This window comes from Anthonomus grandis, chromosome 18 (genome assembly GCF_022605725.1).
Source record: "Anthonomus grandis grandis chromosome 18, icAntGran1.3, whole genome shotgun sequence".
In the NCBI taxonomy this organism is placed as follows: domain Eukaryota; kingdom Metazoa; phylum Arthropoda; class Insecta; order Coleoptera; family Curculionidae; genus Anthonomus; species Anthonomus grandis.
Genome location: NC_065563.1, coordinates 1061674 through 1086264, shown reverse-complemented (window position 1 = coordinate 1086264; position 24591 = coordinate 1061674). Strand labels below are relative to the sequence as shown.

Below are 24591 nucleotides of genomic sequence, written 5' to 3'. Positions count from 1 at the left end.
CATGCGTTTAACGCCCTCAGCGACTAAAAACCCTTTCCTAACGGCTCGTGTTTTCATTTCCACGCCGCGGGCGTTAAACGCTTCCTTTATGACCTAGATACATAAATAGAAATTATTTATAGGTTTTCCACAAATAATCCAGTAACAAGGCCTGATCTGAACCTTAATTCCGCACGATTAACCGATAGGCACTTTCCGATGTGCGTTCCAGGTACAGAAAAGAACAAGAATCCTTCCAGACGATGTCTGGTTTGTTCCCATACGAAAAAACGAGAAAGAAAAAGGACACTAGGTATATGTGCAAGGACTGCAATATTAGACTTTGCATTATACCTTGCTTTCAAATTTACCACACTCAAGCTAACTTTTAAATTTTTAACCTTAGTTTTAGAACTTATGTTACCTTTTAGAATTTGTTTGTCTTTTAATGTTCATTTCTTTGAAATATTTTATTACCTTTTTGGAATAGATTTGCATTTGCTATAGATGTATTCAAACATAAATTCGAATTTCATTTTACCTATTTTAGCATCTGACGGGTATATACGTCACTCGTCTGTCGAGTACTGCAATTACGTCGTCCGTGAGAAAAAATCGTCTGAAATAAAAGCCGTACCGAAAGGGTTAATAATTTACTAGGTGGTCTATAAATTGAAATTAATAGTATTTCTTTGTTGCCTATGTATACCTTTATAGCCGTATTTTCTATTACCGGGTCTGTTTCCCTTTGCGGTGCTTCTTTATGTATTATATTTCTTTTAATTATAATTGCTGTTCCTCCGCCCACAACGTTAGATCTGTCGTTTCTGTATATTTTATAATTAGGTATCTTAAATTTTGTGTAGGGCCTCAGAAAAGTTTCCTGAACCAATGCCACATCGATATTATTTGTAAGTAGAAAATCAATAAATTCGGATTTTTTAGGATATAGTGATTGTGAATTCCAACTAACGATGCTTAAGCAACTAGATAAGTCCCCCAGAGTAGCTTAGTTAGCACCTAGGAGTAATTTTATTGCTGGGTTTGAATATAAAGAATTTAATTTTGTTAATAAATTATCAATTTTTTTATTTATTTCAGCTTCAGGTAAACTAAGTAGATAAAGTAAGTTATTATTTTTTATATTGTTTGGGTTTTTTATGTTGTTATTGTTGAGCAGGACGTTTGACAGACCTGAGGTACCCGCCCCCAAGATGTCCGCCATAGGCTCCGCCCCCTTTGTATCCTGGTTCCTGTTGAGTGTTTTCTTTGCCATTTCTGCAAAGGTGGCCCCGTTTCTTTTAGTTTTAATAAAGTTCGGGTTTTTTGGGCACCGCCAGAAGTTTGCTGGGTGCTCTCCACCGCAATGGCAACACTTCGCCGGCGCTGCTTTATCCTTTTGACATTCAGTGTATAAATGGTCACCGTTACATTTATGGCAACGCGGCTTAGCGTTGCAATTACTCATGGAGTGCCCAAACTCCTGACACCTATGGCATTGCCCCACTTGGTCAGAAGCCAAGATTCTGCATAAGGAACAGCACTGGCGGAATAGGAAGTTCATAGAGGCAGCTTTCATTTCACAGAATCAGGGGATCTTCAGCCAGCCAAGCGTCGATATACCCAACATCTGGGAAGCCTCTACTCTCAGGACAGTGTAGGATCTAGAGAGAGGCGTGTCCTCCCCCCCAACTCTTCTCACGGATGACTTTCCTTTCCACATCGCTGCACACATCTAGTATATAAGCCTATAGAATAGTACTTAGTAGTTTGCTGTCAGTTTACACTTGATAACGGTTGGAGATACTTACCAACCGAAACGTCGTGTTACATTAAATAAATAAGACAATGCAAGTCCGACAAGATGTTTTCGATAAAAGTTCGGTTAAACTAGGAACGGGAATTTTTATGTTTTTTTTTATGCGAAATTTTCACTCTTTTTGGTATTTACGAAAAAAGTAAGGTAATTTGAGAAAAATATAAGGTAAATAACTTACCTAATTTTTCGTTTACTGTTATTTATGTTAATGTTTTTTTTAAGTCTCACACACTTCACTTAGACATGTTTTTATTTTCACTGGTGAAATAAGCGAGCTCGTTTTCTTTACCTTCAGCCTCGTATTCACTATCGTCTTCACTACTACTGCCATTATTGTCACTGTCCTCATTTCCTATTGTGATGACAAAGGGCTCGATTTCTTCCATGATTTGGTCAGTTTCCCAGAATTTATCCTCCAGAAGTTTTTCCGTGAGCCATCTAGTAAAATTTTCCCTATTCATTTGGCCATGGTAATCACCTGTGGCCAATCCGGCTTTAAATATTAAACAGGCATTGTCCACAAAACCCTTGTCGGAACCTGCATGAACAATTATTAGCCGACCTAAAATATCATTTAAAATATATATATATATTTCTCAAATTTAACGGGTCCTTGCCCGTAAAAAAATATATGACTGTAACTTAAACACACTGTTTTGTATTGTATGCTTACCCGTTGAACTAATATTTTTTAAAACACCAGTAACCGTATCGCTCTGCCAACATTTCTTGAACGTCAAATCGTTATCCACCCAAGTTGCGTCCAAGTAAATAATGTTTCGGCCTTCTTCACGATATTTTCGTATTTCGCGAAGATATTTGTATCTCCAGGAAAGAATATTGGGCCTCTCCATTAAGATTTTCCTCTTATTTCGACACTTACGCCAAAAAAAGCCATTTGACTTTAATAAAAGACGAAGCGTTTCCCTGGAATAAGAAAAATTTGCCTCTTCTTTTAATTTTCTTCTTTCTAGTTGTAACAACTTTCTAGTTGTCGGAACCACTTTATACTACAGGTAAAATCTGGTGATACAATGCCTAACTATTTGAAAATGAAAACTCTCATCTTTTTCGACGACAGTTTTCCGTGGCCGTTTTTTCGCTGAACTGGCTCACATTTCGTCAGGGTTATTTTGTCGCCTTTCTTCATCTTCCTTGTGAATTTTTCTCACAGATGATACAGAGACTCCGGTATAAAGGGAAACGCGATCAAGCTTACACTTCTTTATCGCAAAGCCTAATAACAACATTTTGAATGCATAGTTGGTATACAAAAAGCAATAAAATATAATATAAACTACTGTTTTTTTAAGAGGCACAATGTATTTCACTTTTTTTTAAATAAATTATTATAACTTACCTGTACGTTTGCTATCACTTCCCTCGTTTGACTATGAAGGACCTTACCCTCAGTGAATTTATTCATTATAATAAATGTTATTATTCGTATATATGTAGACAATAATAAAACAAACTAAAAAATTAAATAATAGGTATTTCATGTAAGTAATAAAACAGTGAAACTCCAAACCTAAGAAAATTACACTACCTACTTAGGTATACACAACACTAATATTAGTTTTTTTAATTAATAGCCACAAATAAAACAAAATAATAAATAACATATATAATAAACGGAATCCAAAAATCAACGATAAAACCTACGCCACTGTCCACCCTTCAATAGTAATCAATGTTTTGAAACGGCAGCAAGCATTGTAAACAGGTGACAAAGACCCTGTCCAATGAACTGTCGAAATAATTCATAACAAAAACACGTGCGGCGAGGGAAACCAATCACAAGCGTTCAGGTTCATAATGGCTGACCCCTATTATACAAGAAGTAGAGGAGTAGACGTAGGAATGTAGAGGTGTAACGTAATGTTGCCAGATTTACTAAACATGATCCATTTTTTGGACAAACATTTAATTGTATCATATTTAATGGTAAAACAATTGCGTATTAAAGCCAAAATGGAATAACTATTTAGATTTTAATTCTTAATATTTTACCCTCTATATCTTGTTATTGTAAAAAATCTTATATTGCATATTATTAGAAAGTAAGTCCCGCACAATTACGTTTTGAGGTTAAACGTGGCAACGTCGAATATTTTGGCCCACATTCCTGCCGCTGTTTCAGATCCACTTGCCAGACTATACAACATTGTTCATTCTGTAATTTATGAAAATAAAATGGCAGAAGAAAACCCACAACAACCTATGGATCAGGAAGCCAGTAAGTATTTATAATTTTTGTAATAATGCATTGTGACTATTAACATATTTTGGTAAAATAATAAAAATATATTATTATGTAAGTAAATATATATTGGATAGAAGATGCTTATTTTAATTTGCACGAACATTTTGTAGCAAAACTGTTCATTCGTCTGCTTTTAGGAATACAAAGCGAAAGTTTTTTTTTTAAGTATGCCATATTTATTAAGAAAAAATTGTTGTAAACTAAACATAAAAAAGTTTTCGGATATTTATATTTATTATTATTTCATTTTTGCATAGATACGTCATCGGGTAGTGTGCAGCCCCCTCCGCCCAAAAATGACTTGCAGGCCTTACAAGGGCAATTAGACCATGTCCTACAGGGCATAAACTATATGGCCGAGCGGCTAAAGGTATGTTACGTCTTATTTATAAGTAATTCTTTAATATACACATGGCTAGTGAACGATGTTACATTAAATATGTTTTTTTTTTAATATTTGTTTGTTTTGGTAAGGTAATAATTAATTTTGCTCAATTACTCTAACATAATTTCTTTTTTGCGACTTTAGTTTTCGATAATATAATTACTTATTATATTAATTAAGTTTTATTTATCAGCTATTTAATTTCGTCAAAAGTTTATGTCTTGAATATCAGATTTGTTTTATATGATTCGCAGGAATCGGGGTATGCTTTATAGTTTCATACTAGAATCAGATTTAAGTAGTTATTATTTAGCTCATCATACAAAATAAATGCACTTGGATTTAGTTTTTAAGGACTCCAAGGACGTGGCGACCCTTGGTCTAAATAGCCCGACCCGGGGCATGCGGGGCTCTGTCGCGGGAGTATTGTCTATTTCCCTTGCTACTCGTGGGACCAACTATGGACCAAAACAAAAATAAAAAAGGGGAGGATGACCTCTCAAAAACATCTGAAAATATGGACACCGAGGACTCCAAAAGCCTCACGAAAGCAACAGAAGACGAAGAAGAGCTTCTACAATCCACCGATGACGAACTCGGTAAAGACCTGAACGCCCTAAAACTAAAGGGTGAACAGAGGGCTAAGCTGAGCGGTGCAGCCAGAAAGAGGATGAAGTTCCTTATAAACAAAGGGCTGAGTGCTGAAGAAGCCCGTAAGAAAGCACTGGAGCCAATCCGAGAAAGGGCTGATCCCTCTAGTAAGGGGCCAAAAAGAGTCCGCTCGGAAGCCCACACTCCAGAGACTCATGAAAAAAAACGAGCCAAACGGAAGGAAACAGGCACAAGTGCCCCGCCTTCCAAAAAGAAGGAAACGAGCAGCAGTGCTCCGCCTTCCAAAGCTCCCAAACCAACCTTCAGTCAAATGGCTGGAGGCATAAGGGTAGCAATATTGTCCAAAGACTTCCCTGATGCTTTGATGACAGTGGCTCAGATCGCAGCCACGAAAGAAGCCATCATGGATAAAATAGTGGACGAAGCGACTTCGGAAAGTAACATTAGACCGAAGTTCCTCAGCGCCCACAACAGACCCGGTTGGTTAGCGCTAGTCTGCGAAAATATAGCCACCAAGCAGTGGCTGCAGACCATAGCCACAACCATAACACCCTGGGAAGTAGCATCTGTCAGGATAGCAGAGGAATCAGAAATTCCTCACTCCGAAATTATGATTGCTCGATTCCCCGGCAGCGAGGACTACTCAACAGAGAAGATCCTACACCTGGTGCAAGGTCAAAACGAAGGCCTTAACGTCAAAAACTGGCGAGTCGTAAGACGCCATGCCGAGGGTCACCTGGTGACGCTTACTCTCTCAGTGGACAGTGCGTCCGCGGAGAAACTGAAAAAAGAGGGCTATGTGATCAGCTACAAGTTTGGTCACACCACCATAAAGCCGCAGAACAACCCAAAATCTCAGGGGCAACTAAGCTCCTCAAGCGACCGCGCTGGCAGTTCCAAACAAGGCACAAAGCCCTCGGAACCAGAGGGTGGCAAAGGTGCCCCCGGACCAGCCCCAAGTCCCCAATAACTCTTCAATGGCTAATCCACAGCCAAGAAGAAAATCACACCACACCACTTCTGTCAAATGTAGTCAAATGTATCCAAATCAGCCTCCAGCATTGCAAAGCCGCCACGAGTGAGCTAAGAAGGAGAGTTTTTGGACAGAAGATAAATATAGGGCTATTACAAGAACCCTGGATCAACAGAGGATGCATAAAGGGCCTCAACATTAAATCATGCAAGCTAATTTACTGCACTACACATGAACAACCTAGAGCAGCTCTGCTGCTCGACAACAATTTAAAATTTTTACCTGTTCCAGAATTCATCACCCAAGACTTGGCAATTGCAATCGTAGAAGTGCCAACAGCGGGTGGTACAAGGCATATTCTCATAGCCTCCGCCTACTTTCCAAGGGACGAAGATCAAGCCCCACCCGAGATGGTACGACGTCTCATTTCATGGTGTAAAGAAAGGAACAGACACTACATCATCGGGGCCGATGCCAATGCACATCACAACATTGGTTGGGGCAGCACCGACATAAATCCGAGAGGTGAGCATCTTTTTGAATACTTGAATTCTAACAACGTAGACATTATCAACAAAGGTAGCAAACCCACTTTTATCAATGCAGTCAGAAAAGAAGTCTTAGACATAACCCTTTCTGACTCATTCACATCACACACAATAACTAATTGGCATGTGTCAAACGAACCCTCCTTTTCAGACCATCAGTCTATTTTGTTTGATTTAGAGGCAAAAATATGTCACTCAGAAGAGACGAGAATACCAAAACTTACCAATTGGGGCTCCTATGTAGAGGGTCTCTGTCTGAGTTTAGATGAAACTCCTACCGATTTAAACACAATTGAAGAACTAGAAGATTCATCTAACAATCTAATCAACGCAATCAGTAACTCCTTTGAAACAGCTGTCCCGTAAAACAGAAGGCTATCCGAAGGGACGTGCCTTGGTGGAACGAAGAACTCGGACGTTTGAAACGAGAGGTCAGGAAACTGAAAAAGCAAAAATTACTGGAGACTGGGCGCACTACAAAACAGCCCTCACCGTGTACAACAAAGAACTTAGAAAATCAAAAAGGAAATCATGGAGGCAGTTCTGCGAGGGAATAGATGAATTAGCCCCAGCACAACGTCTGCAAAAAATCCTTTCAAAAAATCATTCGAACGTAATTGGTCTACTAAAAAAGCCAAGCGGTGAATAGTGTAACGATCAAAAAGAAAGCCTAGAGGTACTTCTTCAGACTCACTTCCCGGAATCGCAGATTATTGAAGATAACCAGAACCAGTCAAATCTCCAAAACGAAGGGCTCCAAAACCCAAACGGGAGAAGTAAAAGGCTGGCAAGCAAAATCCTCACAACTAACAGAATCAAATGGGCAATCGAAAGCTTTAAGCCCTATAAATCTCCAGGCAAAGATGGAATTTTCCCAGCTCTGCTACAAAGAGGCTATGAGATACTAAAAGTACACCTACAAAAAATCTTTAAAGCCAGCCTCATTTTAGGAGACGTACCACTAGCTTGGAGAGAGGCTAATGTAATATTCATACCAAAAACGGGGCGTCGTCCTGAAAACGAAGCAAAATCATATCGCCCGATTAGTCTAACCTCCTTTCTTCTAAAAACAATGGAGAAAGCAATTGACCAATAAATAAGAAGCGTAACTCTTTCTAGAACACCGCTCCACCCTAGACAATTTGCCTACCAAGCAGGCAAATCTACAATAAGTGCACTGCACTGCCTCGTAAGAGACATAGAAAAGTCAAACGACTGCAAAGAAATTGCTCTTACTGCAATCAATGACATAGAGGGAGCATTCGACAATACCTCACACCTGTCCATAACAAAAGCCTTGCAAGACTGGGGGGTGGAGGCCCCCATCGTAAAGTGGACAGGATCAATGCTCAAGCACCGCTCCATCACAGCAGAAATAAATGGAGCGACAGCAACAGTAACCACAGTAAAAGGATGTCCCCAAGGAGGGGTTCTGTCACCTCTACTGTGGACATTAGTAGTAAACAAAATTCTTAACATATTAAGTAGATCCGGATTCACAGTTCTAGGCTACGCAGATGACCTGGTAGTAATAGTTAGGGGCAAGCACGAGGGCGTAATATCGAATCGAATGCAAAGTGCCCTAAATACTATACAAAACTGGGGCGAAACTGAAGGATTATCTTTAAATCCTAGAAAAACAATTTTAGTGCCGTTTACCAGAAGAAGGAAGCTAGAACTCAGAGCACCTATATTAAACGGAATTCAGCTAATATTTTCTAACGAGGTGAAATACCTGGGGGTTACCTTGGACCACAAACTAACTTGGAACAATCATCTAGACAAGACCATTTCCAAAGCCATAGTGGCAATCTGATCATGCCGCAAACTCGTTGGCAAGACATGGGGGCTAAAACCGAAAATGGTATACTGGATCTACCAAACAGTCATTAAGCCCATCATCACATACGCTTCGCTGGTATGGCGGCCGAAGACCAAACAAACAACTGCACAGACCAAATTAAACAAAGTCCAAAGGCTGATATGTCTAGGAATAACCGGGGCAATGTCTACTTGTCCTACCACAGCCTTAGAGACACTGCTAAACATGCCTCCACTTCACATAAGCGTGAAAAAAGAGGCAATTAACAGTGCTCACAGGCTTTTCCAAACCGGCAAATTCAAGCCTGGGGATTTAAGTGGTCACCTGCGCATCCTCGAAGAAATTAAACTGGAAAATGCCAGCAAACCACGTGACCACATAACGGCCATGCTGGATCTAGAAATTCCATTCGAAGTGATTACAGATGATCGCCAATCATGGGAGAAAAAAGAAGTACCAAAAGCCGACAATGCATCGCTATGGTACACAGACGGTTCCAAACTAACAGAAGGAGCAGGACTGGGCGTGTCAGGCCCTAACATTAAGATCTCAAAGTCACTGGGCAAATACCCTAACATCTTTCAAGCTGAAGTGCTTGCCATAGTCATATGTGCAGAAGAGTGCATCAACCAAGGCCTCCAAAGAAAACACATATTTATACTATCAGACAGCCAAGCTGCTCTAAAGGCCCTGAAAGCTTTTAAATGTGATTCAAAGCTAGTCTGGGAGTGCAAACAAACCCTAAAGCGCCTTACAACAAAGAATCAAGTAACACTATTGTGGCTACCTGGCCACTGGGGTATAGAGGGGAACGAAGAAGCTCGCCTTGCGAAAAAAGGGGCTCAAACACCATACTATGGTCCAGAGCCATACTGTGGTTTAATGAAGTCCCACATCACCGAAGACCTAAACAGGTGGGAAAAAGAACAATTGCTGTCGCACTGGAGAAGAGCACCAGGACTAAGACAGGCAAAAAAGTTTATAACCACTTCTAGAAAAAGAGCTGAACAGCTCCTAGACATGAACCGATCAGACATCAGAACAGCAGTCGGACTCCTAACCGGTCATTGCCCAGTGAAATATCACCTAAAGGCAATAGGTATAACAGAGGACGACCAATGTAGATTCTGCAGCAATGCCACAGAAACAGCAGAACACCTGCTCTGTGAATGCCCGACCCAACTCTGCAAGAGGCTCAAGTACCTGGAAGGGGTACAACCAACACCTCAAGAAGTGGGACAACTACCTCCCAAAAATATAGCTTTGTACGGCAGAAGTCTAAGACTTTTTGAGACAAACTAAGACAAGTAGAGTTATGCACAAAATATCTCACAGGTAGCAGTGCTAAGCGGCGGATCAGCCGAAACGACTCCCTTCTCAATCTACAATCTAGTTTTTAATAAAGGAATGATTTCATTTCGTAATCAGTGCAAGAATATTTATTCTCACTCTTGTTTTTATAAAAAAAAAGCTTTATTTCTCCAAGGAAATATGATTTTATAGTAGTATAACTAATTAATGATGTAGTAAGTATAAGCGTTAGCTTATATAAGTATATTCTACCAAAATAAACTATAGACTTGGTGCATTTATCATCTAATTAAATTATATATTTTACTACATCACAGAATTAAATAATTGCATATTCTTTCGTAATTTGCTTTATATTAAAATTATCTCTAAATTATTATCTCTATATAATTGTATTTGTTGGCATTTAAATTATCTAAAATGTTTAATATTTCTTTTAAAATACGATATGAGTGAGCCTGGGCGCTATCTAAAACTATCCTGTTTTTACTTTTATACCATCATCACCAACAATTATGTTTTAAATCATTAAATAAGGTATATATATCTGAATATAAAAAGCTAAACATTTCATACAACTGTGAATGATAAATAAATTGATTTAAAATTAAAATAACATAGTCATAGAAAGAGTATCGTATATAATATGTGCGAATTTTAAAATTCTGATAAAATTTTGCTTATTTCGCCCTTGTGCTCCTTGTTATAGAATATGCTTTTCGCTCAACTTCAATGTACTGGAACGTATTATTCTTATCGATGTAAGCGTTAATACTTCGACAAAAATACAGTGCTTTATCTTGATAAGGTTTTTTATCAGAGCAATGAAATCTTCAAAAAAAAATCTTTTGGATCGTTTTCTATCTACGTCTAATGCATTATTTAAAATAACTATTACATGATTTCATTAAAAATAACTAATGATTCTATTATTCAGTTTTTAGAAGAAAAACAAAATGAAGCGTGTAAAGAGAGGGAGGAAGAAAAAAAAAGAAAAGAAGAGGAAGAGCGGAGGGAAATTCAAAGGAGAGAGGGTTAGTTGGATATTTTAATCTTTGTGGACAATACTCTTGGAGAAAAAACTATTCGATTGTTCCTACATTTTATGAAACTTATGAAGGTGAATCACGATCGATGCAAAGTTAAACGTTTACGAATAAGGGAACATCAGACTTCTTTGAAAATTTGACAACATCGATAAGGGATTGGGATGGGATCTAACGAGCTAAAATGTTTTTAGATGAATAATTATATTGGAAAGAAATATCTATAAAAATGAAATTTTGGTAAATTCAGTCACTCTTTTAGGATTATTGTTAAATATAATTAGCGATTTTTTTAAGCCATGTGCGATAAATACATAATATTGTAATGAAATTTAGGAACACATCAGAGACTATAAAAGAAAATATTAAGCTAAACGTAAGTAGAACCCTGAATAAATCTCACTAATCAACTTTTAACTACAAAATACGAATAAAATACTTCAAAAACTAGAAGAATAATTTACGTATTTACATTTTCATAATAATATATTAAAGTTCATTTTTTATAATTTTTTTTTATTTCCGAAACTTTATAGCATTTTTCGTATATGGCGATGAAATCAAATGAAAATCGTTAAAGATTGGCATAGGACAACACCAGAAAAAAACACACAAACTCAAAAAGGTTAGCATATACAGGGTGATTTATTTACAACACCAAACATGATGTTACCTTTTAGTATGAGCAGCAACGTCGCATCGCTAAAAATAATATTTTCGCTTGTTATATCATATGTTGTTAAATTTTCTAAAAAATGCAATGTTCCTTATTCCGTTAATGTTTCAACTTCAGCATCGATCGTGATATATTCTGTATAGATTGAATACACTTATATTTTTAATTTTATTTTCTTTATAGAACAAAGAATCCAGAGGGGCCGCGCCCGAATATTTAGGGGGCGCATAGGGAGGGGGCCATATGAGGGCCCTTCCGATAGAGAAGAAAGGGCTGAACCGAGAGGAGGGTGGAGGGGCCGGGGAGGAAGGAGGGGCAGTAGGGGAGGCCCAAAAAATTATTATATTTATTTTTAAATATTTTTTAAGTTTTAATCATAAAATTAGTATAATTAATAAATCATAAAAATTGAATAATTAAACGTTTTATTTCAAATGCATATGAACGAATCTATGCAATGAATCTATACTACATACATGTGTTATATTTTGACACATTTTTTGGTCTACGTTCTCCCGGAGAAACTGTACCGTGAGCTCAATTATTGTACAGTAGGCGCTCTCAGTAAAAAACGGTCTTCAGTCAATAAGCCAAGTTGAATGGTCTGTAATGAAAAAAATCTCCTTTAAAATATTCTCCATGTTTAATTTTATTATTTCTTATTTACCCTTCTCTATCTTATATTTTTATGAATTTAATTCTGTTTGCGGTTCTCGAATCTCTTGTAGACGTGTGTTCGGGACAGTATTATTTTCCCCTAATTTCATAATTAGTTTAAGTGTAGTGGCAACAGCGCTCATCTGTCAATCTATTTATAATTACGCGCTGTTATTTCACTTATGTCTAGAGGCTGACCCACTATTCGGAGCGGTGTACTGTGAGTTGCTTATAAAACATAATAGACTGACAGCTTTCATATTGTATTGTGGGTTGCTTCTCTTATTTTCTGCTGTACATAACCTCAGATAATCTGATAGAATTATTTTTCCGAACACCAAAAATAATAATATTATAAGTATAAAAAATGTTTAGGTTCAATTCGAATCATTGAAACAGTTGATTGAACATAAAAAATCGCATCGTGGAATAATAATTATTCAGTGCTCTTTGTGTAAATTTAAATAAGGATTTTGAGGTAAGTTTTTGACATTATTTTATAAGCTAGCTTATATTTATTTTAATTGCAGCAGTAGAAGACAAATAAATACGAAAAAAGAGACAGTTTCCTTATTTCGATAGTTACAGATGGAGATTTTAGGTGCAATAATGAGTTTTGAGGTAAGTTTTTGTCATTATTTAATAAGTTAGCTCATATTTATTTTAATTGCAGCAGTGGAAGACAAATAAATATGGAAAAAGAGACATCTTCCTTATTTCGATAGTTACAGATTTGAAAAGTGCAATATATAAGTCTTGATAGTATAGGGGAGATTATTAGTATGTATTTATTAATATAATATAAATAAACAAATTATATTAAATTGGGGTTTTTATTATGTTTATTAATTAAAATATAAATTAATTATTTGGCTGTTTGATGTTATGCCAATTTGATTAAAAAATGAAATAAAACCACAATCGTATAAAAAGCTTCGCGCATTTTATTCGAATATTTATTTATATAGTTAAACTTTCCGTACTTTAAAAAGCCTACAAGTTTAAATAATAATAATGATAACAAATTAAATTTTGAAATTTGCTTAATCAATTAAGCAAATTTATCGCCAGAGTGTTCCATTCTTCGTTTGTAGGTTTAGACAGCGGCACTTTCTTTTTGTTTTTTTTCTTTGTGCTAAACAGCCTTCTCTGTTTTACGATTTTTGAATGACTTGGTGTTGCATCTTTCAATTTAAAATTACTGATGGACTGTTGGTTGATTGCTGCCAAAGTTGGTTCAATTGGATTAACCAATGTTTCCAAAGCTTTCCATTGTTCTTCTGTTTTAATGCCATTAACCATAACATACAAGTGTCGCAACATCTCTTCCTTTCTTACAGTTAATGTTTTGCCTTTTAAAGATGATTGATTGTCAAGTTCTTCAAAAAGAGTTTTTGATTCAACTGCTCTTTCATCACAAACAATTTTCATTTCTTTTCCTATAAAAATATAACTCATATTAAAAAAAATGACAAAAATGGAACTATATACTTGAATTAAATCAATTTTCATGCAAAATATTATATATTATTAGTTATTAGTATATTTAAAAATAAGGATAGAATAAAACACGAGATAAAATATTATTAAATATGCAAATACCATCACCCAAAACCAAATGCATGCATATTACTTTAAATATAATAAGTTAAATTACCAATTTTGCAATTATAGGTAACTGTAAAATTTAAAAACAAATAATTCATTTACCCCACTTGGTAAGAAATAGGTATACATTAAATTTATTTAATAAAATAAAAGGTTTGGGTGCTTTATTCATGCAAAAAAAATGTAGTTAAAAATCTCCTTAATTATATAAATAATACATAGCAGGCTAATAAAACCATAAATAAAACCATACCAACCCAAAAACGAAAGTACATATTCCAAATAAATTTACCTCTGATATACAGGGTCGACATTTTTTAATGGCTTGTCATGCATTGTGATGGTACAATTTCCTAAACAGTCTTATACATTTTTACCCATGATAATATTTTCATAAAAATGTATTTAAAAAATTAAAAGGTTTGCAATTAAAAAAAGATAATAATAATTTATACTGTAGAAAATAAAATATGTATTTACCATCCTCTGACGATCCCTGTGAACCCTGTGTTTCAGACTGTTCAAGTTGCCTAAACCTACAAAGTAAGTGAATGTGCTTGCACATATTCCATGCAATTGCAGAATCAAGGCAGCTGCATGAATATTTGTGAATACATACTTTGCAATCTGTACAAATAATTTGACAATCACAATGAATGTCATTTTCATTGATGCTGTACATTTTAGCTTTTGAAGAGGATGCAACTTGCCAAGTGTCTTCAAAGCTTGTAATTAAAGATATGTCTAAATCTAAACTAGTTTTATGCCTTTTCCGGAGCTGTATAATTTTAGAGGAAAGTTTACCTTTGTTTAGGATAATTAATCGGTCAAATAATTTGTCTCGTATGAATTTCATAAGGGCATTTACAGCTTTATCAAGCCTTTTAACATTTCTCCCACAAAAATAAATATACTTGATGGTACGATGCATTCTTTCAATGTGCATGTTTGTGTTTAATCCTGAATGCATTCTATAACAGTATGCCCAGGACATAGCTTTACTTGCATAATTTGACTTGAAATAAAGACCAAAATTTGAAGTGCTTGGATCATCAAGTACTGATCAGCAAGGAGTGTTTCTTAAAAAACTGTTTAGCATTTGTTTAAAGGCAGAGGGATCTGTTTCTTGGAGAAGAACTCTTAAATAAAAAACTTTTTGAGGTTAGAATAGAAATAGATAATCATCTGTCACTTTATCATGTTTTATATGCAACCCACAGTACACCGCTCCGAATAGTGGGTCAGCCTCTAGACATAAGTGTTATTTCCCCGCTCCCCGGACAATAAGTTAGTCGTCTATTGCCATCGACTCGGTAACGATTAAGTAACGTCGCGCGGCCGCCGTGTTTTGGCCACAGTTGGGTAATAGAGTCCATAAAATGAGAGAATATGCCGGTGACGTAAAATGCGCACAAACCCACTTTAAACCAAAAAATCAATAAAGGGGAGGCCCCATATTTCCCTGATTAGGTTTACTTGACCGTGAATACATGCATCTCTCTCTTTCACAAGGAAAAAGATAAAGTCGTTATAATAGTTATACCTCTCCGCTTTATTCATCACAGTACCCTTGGAAGTTCGATGGTGTTTCGCAATAAGTCAGTGTCGTCGCACTTGGGAACGCGTTGAGAGTGTAGAGTGTGCGTGTAAATTCAGTTTAATTTGTGTTTACCTACTTTTTTCTTCCAATTTTGGTGTGTTTTAATTTAAAGACTATTATTTTGTGTGTGTTTGTTACTACTAACGTATTAAAGGTAAGAAAATGTAGTAGTTTTTTTAAAAGGTATCTTACAGTGCAAATTAATAAACCAAAAGTGCAACTCCAAAGAAACAAAGAATTTACATTAACTTTATTTTTGAAGTTTTTTGATTTTATTCATATTGTCTGTTTTTTTTTCAAAACATGTAAAAATAAGAACGAATGGTTATTCAAATCATTTAGTTAGTTTATAGAACTATGTAAAATATTTAACTGTTTTGTAGATGTCGCCAAAGAAATTAGGTACGAAAGGGCAAATAATACATAGCCAGGGAAGAGAAATTATTGCCAATGTAGCAGAATTTATGCATAAAGAGGCAGAAGAAGGATTAAATATTCCTTTAAAACGCTTTAGGTAAGTTATCCAACGGTTAAAAAATCACAGATAATTAATTATTATTAAAATAATGTAACATTTAAATAAAATATTATTTACTTATAATTAACATAATAAATTATTAATATAACAATATAGATATTTTTGTGGCTGTTTAAAATATGAAATATAAAACAAAATTAGGTATACAAAACAGCTACATTACTGTTTTTTATGATATAGTTTTTATTTCTTTGGTAAAATTAATATACAGTGCTTTTCTTTGAATTCTGCCCCCCATTTATTTTTTGAACGGGTCAAAAAAAATTTTTGAAACTTGGCATAAGTAAATTGGTCTATAGATACTATTTTTCACTGTAAACTAGGTAGTGATAAATTCCAAGATGGCGGCTGGGCGACATCTTGAGAAAAAATTTTAAATAGAAAGGGGGGTCGTGTGGTACCTCATTTTAAAGGTCTCAATGAGTACTTTATAACCCTGAAATATTAGACCCATATCTTAACCCGTTTCAAAATGGCGGCCTAATAAAAAAGTATTTTTTTTTATTTTAACGTTTTACATTTTTATGATTTTTGAATAGGTAAAAATCAGTGTACGAAAATAAATGCGTCACTATTTTATTTTGACATAAAAATGACAGTTCTAGATGTCAAAATAACATATAAGCGCCATCTTTAATAAATGCATTAAATAGAAATCTTGTGTTACCTCATTTAAAAGGTTTTATTGAGAACTTTTAATATTTATTACATGGACTCGGTGGACTCCATTTTGACCTGTCTAAAAGTAACAGCCAAAAAAATACACTGTTGCGATTTTATCATTTTCACTATATCGAATCACTAACATTTGTCAAAATATTGAGGCAGATGTATTTGAAAATGTTCGACGTGAATTTTCAGATAGGTTATTTATGTGTCAAGAGGTACAAGGAAATCATTTCCAGCATCTTTTAAATTAAATATTGTCTTTCTTTTGATAAATTGTTTATTTGCTAATTGTAAATTAGTATTTCATTGTATTCTATTAAAAACGTTAATAAAATCGCAACAGTGTATTTTTTTGGCTGTTACTTTTAGACAGGTCAAAATGGAGTCCACCGAGTCCATGTAATAAATATTAAAAGTACTCAATAAAACCTTTTAAATGAGGTAACACAAGATTTCTATTTAATGCATTTATTCAAGATAGCGCTTATGTGTTATTTTGACATTTAGAACTGTCGTTTTTATGTCAAAATAAAATAGTGACGCATTTATTTTCGTACACTGATTTTTACCTATTCAACAATCATAAAAATGTAAAACGTTAAAATAAAAAAAAATACTTTTTTATTAGGCCGCCATTTTGAAACGGGTTAAGATATGGGTCTAATATTTCAGGGTTATAAAGTACTCATTGAGAACTTTGAAATGAGGTACCACACGACCCCCCTTTCTATTTAAAATTTTTTCTCAAGATGTCGCCCAGCCGCCATCTTGGAATTTATAACTACCTAGTTTACAGTGAAAAATAGTATCTATAGACCAATTTACTTATGCCAAGTTTCAAAAATTTTTTTTGACCCGTTCAAAAAATAAATGGGGGGGGGGGACTTCAAAGAAAAGCACTGTATACATACATATGTATATAAATAAATTTTATGTTACGTCTTAGAGATTTTCCGATTACGTTTAAAAATCACAATATTAATATTCATATAATTTATACATCCTATATTATTTCCAGAGAACGTACGTTGGCTGCTACAAAAATATCGAAAGATACCTACCAAAAAATATTGAAGGAGTCGGCCAATATAAAAAATAACCCCTCTTGTTCATTCAGCAGTCCAAGAAAAAAGAGGCCCAGGAAATCACGTATACTTGGCATTACTTCGACGCAACTTAAAGAAATTAGGAGCATAGTTAATGATTTTTATATAGTGGAAAAAAGAAGGCCTACTCTCAAGTGTACGTATTTACCTTTATTGTGCTTTTTTAATTTGAATCCTATTTTTTATTAGCAGTAATCCTACAAAAGATCATTGACCGATCTGTTATTCATGAGCCTATGAGTATACCATCCTTAGCAAAACTACTAAAGAGCATTGGATTTAGGTATGTATGGTTCAACCATATTTATATTTTGCATTCGTTTGTAATATTACAATTTTTATCTAGTCTTAGCGTTCATTGAAAAAATACTAAAAAGAACACTGAAAAGATATGCATATGATATTTTCATTCATATAAACTTAAAACATAGAAAATTAAAAAAATATTTAAATTAAGTTCAAATTCTAAATTGCGCTACCCATAATATAGCTATTACAATTTCCTGACTACCTGTTACAAACCCTTTTTTAATTTTATTTATTGATAAATACACACCTGTAGGATGCATAAGCATGTTACCTGTAAGTTTAAAACTCCTGCCGCGGACCAACTTCACCTGTCCCAGCTGTCGTGTCGTGGCTAAGGGATTGCACCAGGTTTTAACGATGCCAGGTGGGGCCTGTACCCACCTGTTACACCAGGTCTCCGGCTGTCCGTGGTCACGTCTCGCGAGCCGGAGAAAGGGGGGTCTTGGCTTTGCCGCCCGGACCAAGAGGAGACAACCTCATCAAAAACCTAAATCCAAGATGGGGAGCCAGGTCGAAGGATGCGTGGCTAGATAGAGGACTAGCCGCAACTGGTTTCAACCTTGGGGCACCGGGGGGCACCCCATTGTATATACCCCTTATCCCAGCATGCGGGGCTCTGCTGGGACGGACCTACATTCCCTTGCTACTCGTGGGAACATTATGGACATGAGCAAGAAAACAAAAAAAACAAAAGAACGGAGACAATCCTCCGAACATAACAGTAAGGCAGGAGAAACATCCTCCTCCTCAAAGCAAGTGGCAGGAGCAACAACCTCCTCCTCTCAGATGGCAGGGGCAACACCCTCCACCACAAAGCAAGCGGGAAAAGAAACTGCTTCAAAATCTCAAAGGAGATTTTCCTTTTCTCTTCCAGAACTGGGAAAGCCTGGGGGAAGGGACGATCCACTAAGGCGTGGACTTAGTGGTGCAGGCGTCAGGAAATACCTACGCTTTCTTCACGAGGGCATGTCACCCGAAGAAGCGAGGAAAAAAGTCCTAGACGACAAGGAAAAAAGAAAGGAAGAACAACCTCCTCAAACTTCCAAGGCATCGCCTAAGAAAAACCCCCAAGGTAAGAGGGGAAGTGACTTCATCTCACCCCAACAAAAAAAGGGGAAAAGAAGCAAAGAACCGGTGACGATCCCCGGGTAATGAAGACGAGCAAGTCTGCAAACATAGCAGGGCAAGCCACCAGCTATGCAAAAGCGGCAAAGCTCATCAGAATCGGAGTATTGCCGGAGGACTACCCTGAGGCAACTCTAACCTCCGAACAACTCACAGATGTGGAGGAAGCAATCGTATCAGAAATGATCAACAGCACAACAAAGGGCCTGCAGTTCTCAGGTATTCATTTTCGCTCGGGAATGATACTTGTGGACTGCGAGTCGGAGCAGACAGCAGAATGGCTGGCTCAGATGGCACCTAGGTTGAAGGAATGGAAAGGGCCAGCGCTGGTAGCGAAAAGAGGAGAGGACATCCCAAAAGCGCATACCATCAGCCTTTTTCTTCCACGGAGCAAAGGGCAAGACACCACAGCTCTCCTGAAACTCATTGGAGTACAGAATCCAGAGATCTCCACCGAGACCTGGAAAGTAATAAGCGCCAAAGGAAATGGCCACGGTCAAGTGCTTTCTGTTGGGATCGACACCAAATCTGCGGATAGCATCCAGGCAAAGGGATACACTATCCACTACAGGTTTGGGCAAATCCCCGTATCTGGCCTCAGAAAGCAGAAGAAGGCAAAGGACAAAAAGATGGAGCTTGATCCATCCACTTCAGCCTCTACCTCCTCCGAGCCAGTCGCCAATGAGAACACCTCTACGGCGACTGAAACACAAGAGACCGAGGGCATGGACCTCGATCTCAATGTCAACCCGACCACTTCCGCTGAGGGGAATGTCATCAGCAGCGAAGAAGAAGATAGGCTTCTGGGACCTAATGTAGACCATCAGGGGGACGGACCGGATGGCCCTGACAAATCATAAGAGGACTTCACTCTGCCAAACCAGAAGCCTCTAAATTCAGCAAATTAGCACAAATAAACCTGCAACACAAACGAGCATCCTCCGATGTGATTGCACGGATGTTTGTCAAGCAAGATCTGGGACTAGTCTTGATCCAAGAACCCTGGATCAATCGGGGGCAGATCAAGGGTCTGTCAAGCAAAACGTCAAAAGTAATATATGATACCAGGCAGGAATCATCCAGAGCCTGAGAGATAAGCCTAAGAAAGGAGAGCCTAAGAAATAACATCAATTACATATGTATTTCAGAACTCATGACACGGGACCTAACACCTATTGTCGTAAATCTCGACATTGGGGACACCAACAGGACCATAGTAATTGCGTCAGCATATTTTGCTGGAGATGGGCCTATGACACCACCAGCAGAAGTGCAAGAGCTGATTCAATACTGTAGCAGATTGCGTCTACCACTCCTTCTAGGCTGCGACGCAAATGCTCACCATATCACATGGGGAAGCACAGATATTAACTTTAGAGGTGAGTGTCTGCTTGAATATCTAACGACAACCGATCTCGAGGTTCTGAATGTGGGAACTACACCAACATTCGTAACTAAATCAAGATCGGAAGTATTAGATATTACTTTAGTCAGCTCCAGTCTCAGAGACCACATCAAGGACTGGAGAGTATCAGCTGAACCATCACTGTCCGACCACAGGATTATCGAATTCAAGCTGGACAGCATTAAATACAATCGACCCGAAAGGAGGGTCCTAGGAAAAACAGACTGGGAATTATGCAACACCAATCTGGAAAACAACTTAAATTATCTAAGCTTAAATGGGAAACCGCACCATCTAGACTTAGAGCAGGACTCACAAGCTGTCACACGTGCAATAAATGAGGCGTTCGACTCAAGTTGCCCAGTGACCAGTGAGAGACCCGTTAAAGACGCCCCGTGGTGTAATACACACCTGTCAAAACTAAGGTCAAAAGTGCGTCATCTTTTCAATACAGCGAAAAGAGACGGTAACTGGCAGGTATATGCCGAAGTGCTTACTCTTTATAACAAAGAGATAAGAAAAACCAAAAGACAGCACTTCAGAACTTTCTGTGCGGAAATCGCTAACACTCCGACTGCGGCTAGACTGCACAAAGCAATGGCTAAGGGAGGCACATACCCAATAATGGCCCTCAAAAAGCCAGATGGCACCTACACGAAGGGAGAAGAGGAGCAGGCCATCCTATTACTTCAAACACACTTTCCAGGGTGCGAACCTATAGAAACGGTCCCAATAAAGTACACCAATCCTAAAAAAGAGGACTGGGAAGTTGCAAGGACCGTCTTTACGACAGAAAGGTTGAAATGGGCAATAAACACCTTTCAACCGTACAAGTCACCGGGAGTGGATGGAATTTTTCCTGCTCTCCTACAAAACGGACAAGAGAAAGTCCTTCCTCACCTGAGTAGAATAGCAAGGACGAGCTTAGCGTCGGGATACATTCCCAGTAGCTGGCGAAGGGCAAAAGTCACCTTCATACCGAAAATAGGAAAAAAAGATGGGACTGACCCCAAATCTTTTAGACCTATCAGCCTTACGTCTTTCATTCTGAAAACAATAGAAAAAATTGTAGACAACCATATCAGGAATGACATTCTGGAGAGAGCACCTCTACATCAGTGTCAACATGCTTATAGAGCGGGCAGATCCACAGAAACCGCACTATATCAACTGACACAAATCATCCAGAAAAGCCTGAATGAGAAAGAAACAGCCATCTGCGCCTTTCTAGATATATCTGGGGCATTTGATAACACGTCACATGTAGCGGTAAAAAATGCCCTGGAAAAAAGAAATTTGAACAAAACCATAATCCGATGGATTTGTCAAATGCTTGCCACGCGTACGGCTGAGACTACTGTGGGCGAACAGACCACAGGCATCAAAACTACTCGTGGCACGCCTCAAGGAGGGGTAACTTCACCCTTACTATGGAGTCTAGTAGTCGATGAACTACTTGAGATATTGACAAATCTCGGTTTCACCTGCATAGGATATGCTGATGATATCGTTATTATAGTCAAAGGCAGGTATAAGGGCACTTTATACGACCTCATACAAAGAAGTCTAAGCATCACGGAAGAATGGTGCACATCAGTGGGGCTGAGCATAAATTCAGCGAAAACTACTATCGTACCATTCACTCGTAAAAGGAAAATGCAACCTACCAGGGACATCCACCTGGGCGGACAAGTTGTACATACATCGGATGAAGTAAAATATCTAGGAGTGACACTGGATAGTAAGCTTAGTTGGAACAAGCATCTAGAATTCACAGTAAACAAGGCCACTAAAGCCATTATGATCTGTAGGAACCTAGCGGGTAAAAACTGGGGATGCTCCCCAAAAATACTGCGATGGATGTACACCATGATGGTTAAACCCATAATCACATATGGGGCAGTGGTGTGGCATGACACTACAAAGTTAAGTACAGTAAGGCGTAAACTTGACAAGGTTCAAAGACTTGCATGCGTATGCATCACAGGAGCTATGAAAACATGCCCCACAGCAGCACTGGAGGTCATAGTTGACCTGGCACCTCTTCACCTGGCAGTAGAGAGAGCTGCTAAAAGGGCCATGTTCGGATTAGCAAGGGATAAAACGAACAGTAGGGACATTGATCAGAGAGCCTGGGTATCTCAAACAAGATCCATTCCCCTGTTCGATCTTCCCAAGGACGATATAACTCGGGAATATCACTTTGTTAGGAATTTCAGTACAAAAATTGACAGCAAAAGTGACTGGGAAAATGGATCTGTCGCCCGCTCACTTAAACAGAATACTATCAAATTGTACACAGATGGTTCTAAAACCGAAAAAGGAACAGGAGCTGGAGTATTTGGGCCTGGCACCAAATACTCAGAGCCACTGAGAAAATACACCAGTGTCTTTCAAGCGGAAATACACGCTATAGAAAGATGCGCTCAATTAATCCTGAACAAAGACTACCTCAAGCAGGACATCGCAATCTTCACCGACAGTCAAGCAGCCATAGCAGCACTGAGTTCACATGTCATCAGTTCTAAAATGGTAAGAGACTGTTTGGGCAAACATAATGAGGTAGGAAAGAGAAATAAAGTCACAATATTGTGGGTACCTGGACATACAGGCGTGCAAGGTAACGAAGAAGCCAATATTCTGGCAAAAAAGGGATCTGGTTCTCAATTTGTAGGACCGGAACCTTTCTGCGGCATAGGAAAGAATACTTACCTATATGAGCTTACAAAAATTGAGGATCAACTCAGAGAAAGCCTCTGGGATGATCATCCAGGGTTGAGACACTCCAAGATGTTCCTTGGAACCCTCGACCCAAAAAAATCTAAAGCTCTAGTAAGTTTAACTAAAACTAAACTACGGATTGTAACAGGATTCCTAACAGGGCACTGTCACCTTCGAGAACACCGCAGGAAACTAAAACTAGAACAGACAGGTGAATGCAGATTCTGTGGGGAAGAGGAAGAGACCCCAGAACACCTAGTAACTACATGCGAAACAGTTGCCGAAAGTCGTGCCATGCACCTCGGTAATTATGAAATTCCAGAAGGAAATATCTCATTACTGGAACCGTCACAACTACTAGCCTTTATTAAAGCCATAGGATTGTACGAAGTAATTTGACTTGAGAATAACATCAAGCAGTAATTAGAAAGGGGCACACAATAGATCTTTTAGGTCGCAGTGAAACTTCAGCCTTATTTTAATCTAATCTAATCTAAATCTACCTGTAAGATAAAAAAAGGTATGACCCTGGTTAATCCACTCTTTCCTCTTAATTGGACATATTATTATATTCTTCTCCTTAATGTTCTACCTAACTAGAATATCATTTTTAAAATTTTACCTGTGTCTCTTTATTTATCTTGAATTTTATTTTTAGGGTTATGAGTTTTTTAAAATTATATGTACCTGTTAGATGTTAATATGTATATAAATTTCTAACTTCTAAACATTGTTTTTTAGATGGAAGAAGACAGATGATAATAGAAAGGCCTTGATGGAATCATATGACATACGTTTGAAGAGAATAAAATACTTAAAACAAATTACCGAATTTAAAAATCAAGATAGAAATATAGTGTATACTGACGAAACCTATATACACAGTAGTCATACTTCTGACAAAGGTTGGTTTGACGAAAGCCTAAGCGGTATACGAAAACCCATTTCAAAAGGACAGTGATTAATCATCGTTCATGCTGGAGGAAAAAATGGTTTTGTTAAAGACGGTCTACTTATATTCCGCTCAGGTAAGATATAAAAAATATATATTATGTGCTTATTAATTTCTTACTTATAACATTTCAGGTTCTAAAAGTGGCGATTACCATGACGACATGAATCATGAAAATTTCATGAAATGGGTGGAAACCCAATTACTTCCGAATTTGCCACCAAATTCGGTCTTAGTTTTGGACAATGCATCATACCATAATGTACAAGTAAAAAAGAATGTTACCTCAGGAAGTAAGAAACAACTCATAATTGATTGGCTTAAGGAGCATAATTTAGAACATGACGAGAAAATGACAAAAACGGAACTTTATGAAATAGTTCTTCAAAATAAAAGATTTTATCCGATAAAGTGCTTGACGAACTAATGGAAAGTCACGGACAATCAACTTTGCGTTTGCCTCC

At 37.4% G+C, this 24591-nt stretch overlaps 2 protein-coding genes across 2 annotated transcripts; both read left to right on the top strand.

Annotated features, from left to right (window-relative positions):
• The first annotated feature begins 3955 nt into the window (after positions 1–3955).
• LOC126747043 (eukaryotic translation initiation factor 3 subunit A-like) lies at positions 3956–12784 on the top strand. Its single transcript, XM_050455524.1, has 5 exons — positions 3956–4037; positions 4322–4434; positions 10653–10749; positions 11621–11755; positions 12768–12784. The coding sequence occupies exons 1-5, from the start codon at positions 3995–3997 to the stop codon at positions 12782–12784; spliced, it is 405 nt and encodes a 134-aa protein (XP_050311481.1). The 5' UTR covers positions 3956–3994.
• A 2901-nt stretch (positions 12785–15685) lies between these two features.
• On the top strand, positions 15686–24136 carry LOC126747042 (uncharacterized). The gene is made up of 4 exons (XM_050455523.1): positions 15686–15816; positions 17528–17751; positions 17808–17898; positions 23917–24136. The coding sequence occupies exons 1-4, from the start codon at positions 15686–15688 to the stop codon at positions 24134–24136; spliced, it is 666 nt and encodes a 221-aa protein (XP_050311480.1).
• Positions 24137–24591: the final 455 nt, after the last annotated feature.

What these genes read in the sequence shown, in the direction of transcription:
- LOC126747043 (XM_050455524.1), top strand. Translation starts at nt 3,995, where the DNA reads ATGGCAGAAGAAAACCCACAACAACCTATGGATCAGGAAGCCA. An exon ending in ATATGGCCGAGCGGCTAAAG is followed by an intron (nt 4,435 to 10,652) that starts GTATGTTACGTC and finishes TCTATTATTCAG; the next exon opens with TTTTTAGAAGAAAAACAAAA. An exon ending in GGAAATTCAAAGGAGAGAGG is followed by an intron (nt 10,750 to 11,620) that starts GTTAGTTGGATA and finishes TTTTCTTTATAG; the next exon opens with AACAAAGAATCCAGAGGGGC.
- LOC126747042 (XM_050455523.1), top strand. Translation starts at nt 15,686, where the DNA reads ATGTCGCCAAAGAAATTAGGTACGAAAGGGCAAATAATACATAGCCAG. An exon ending in ATTCCTTTAAAACGCTTTAG is followed by an intron (nt 15,817 to 17,527) that starts GTAAGTTATCCA and finishes TATTATTTCCAG; the next exon opens with AGAACGTACGTTGGCTGCTA. An exon ending in AAGAAGGCCTACTCTCAAGT is followed by an intron (nt 17,752 to 17,807) that starts GTACGTATTTAC and finishes TTTTATTAGCAG; the next exon opens with TAATCCTACAAAAGATCATT.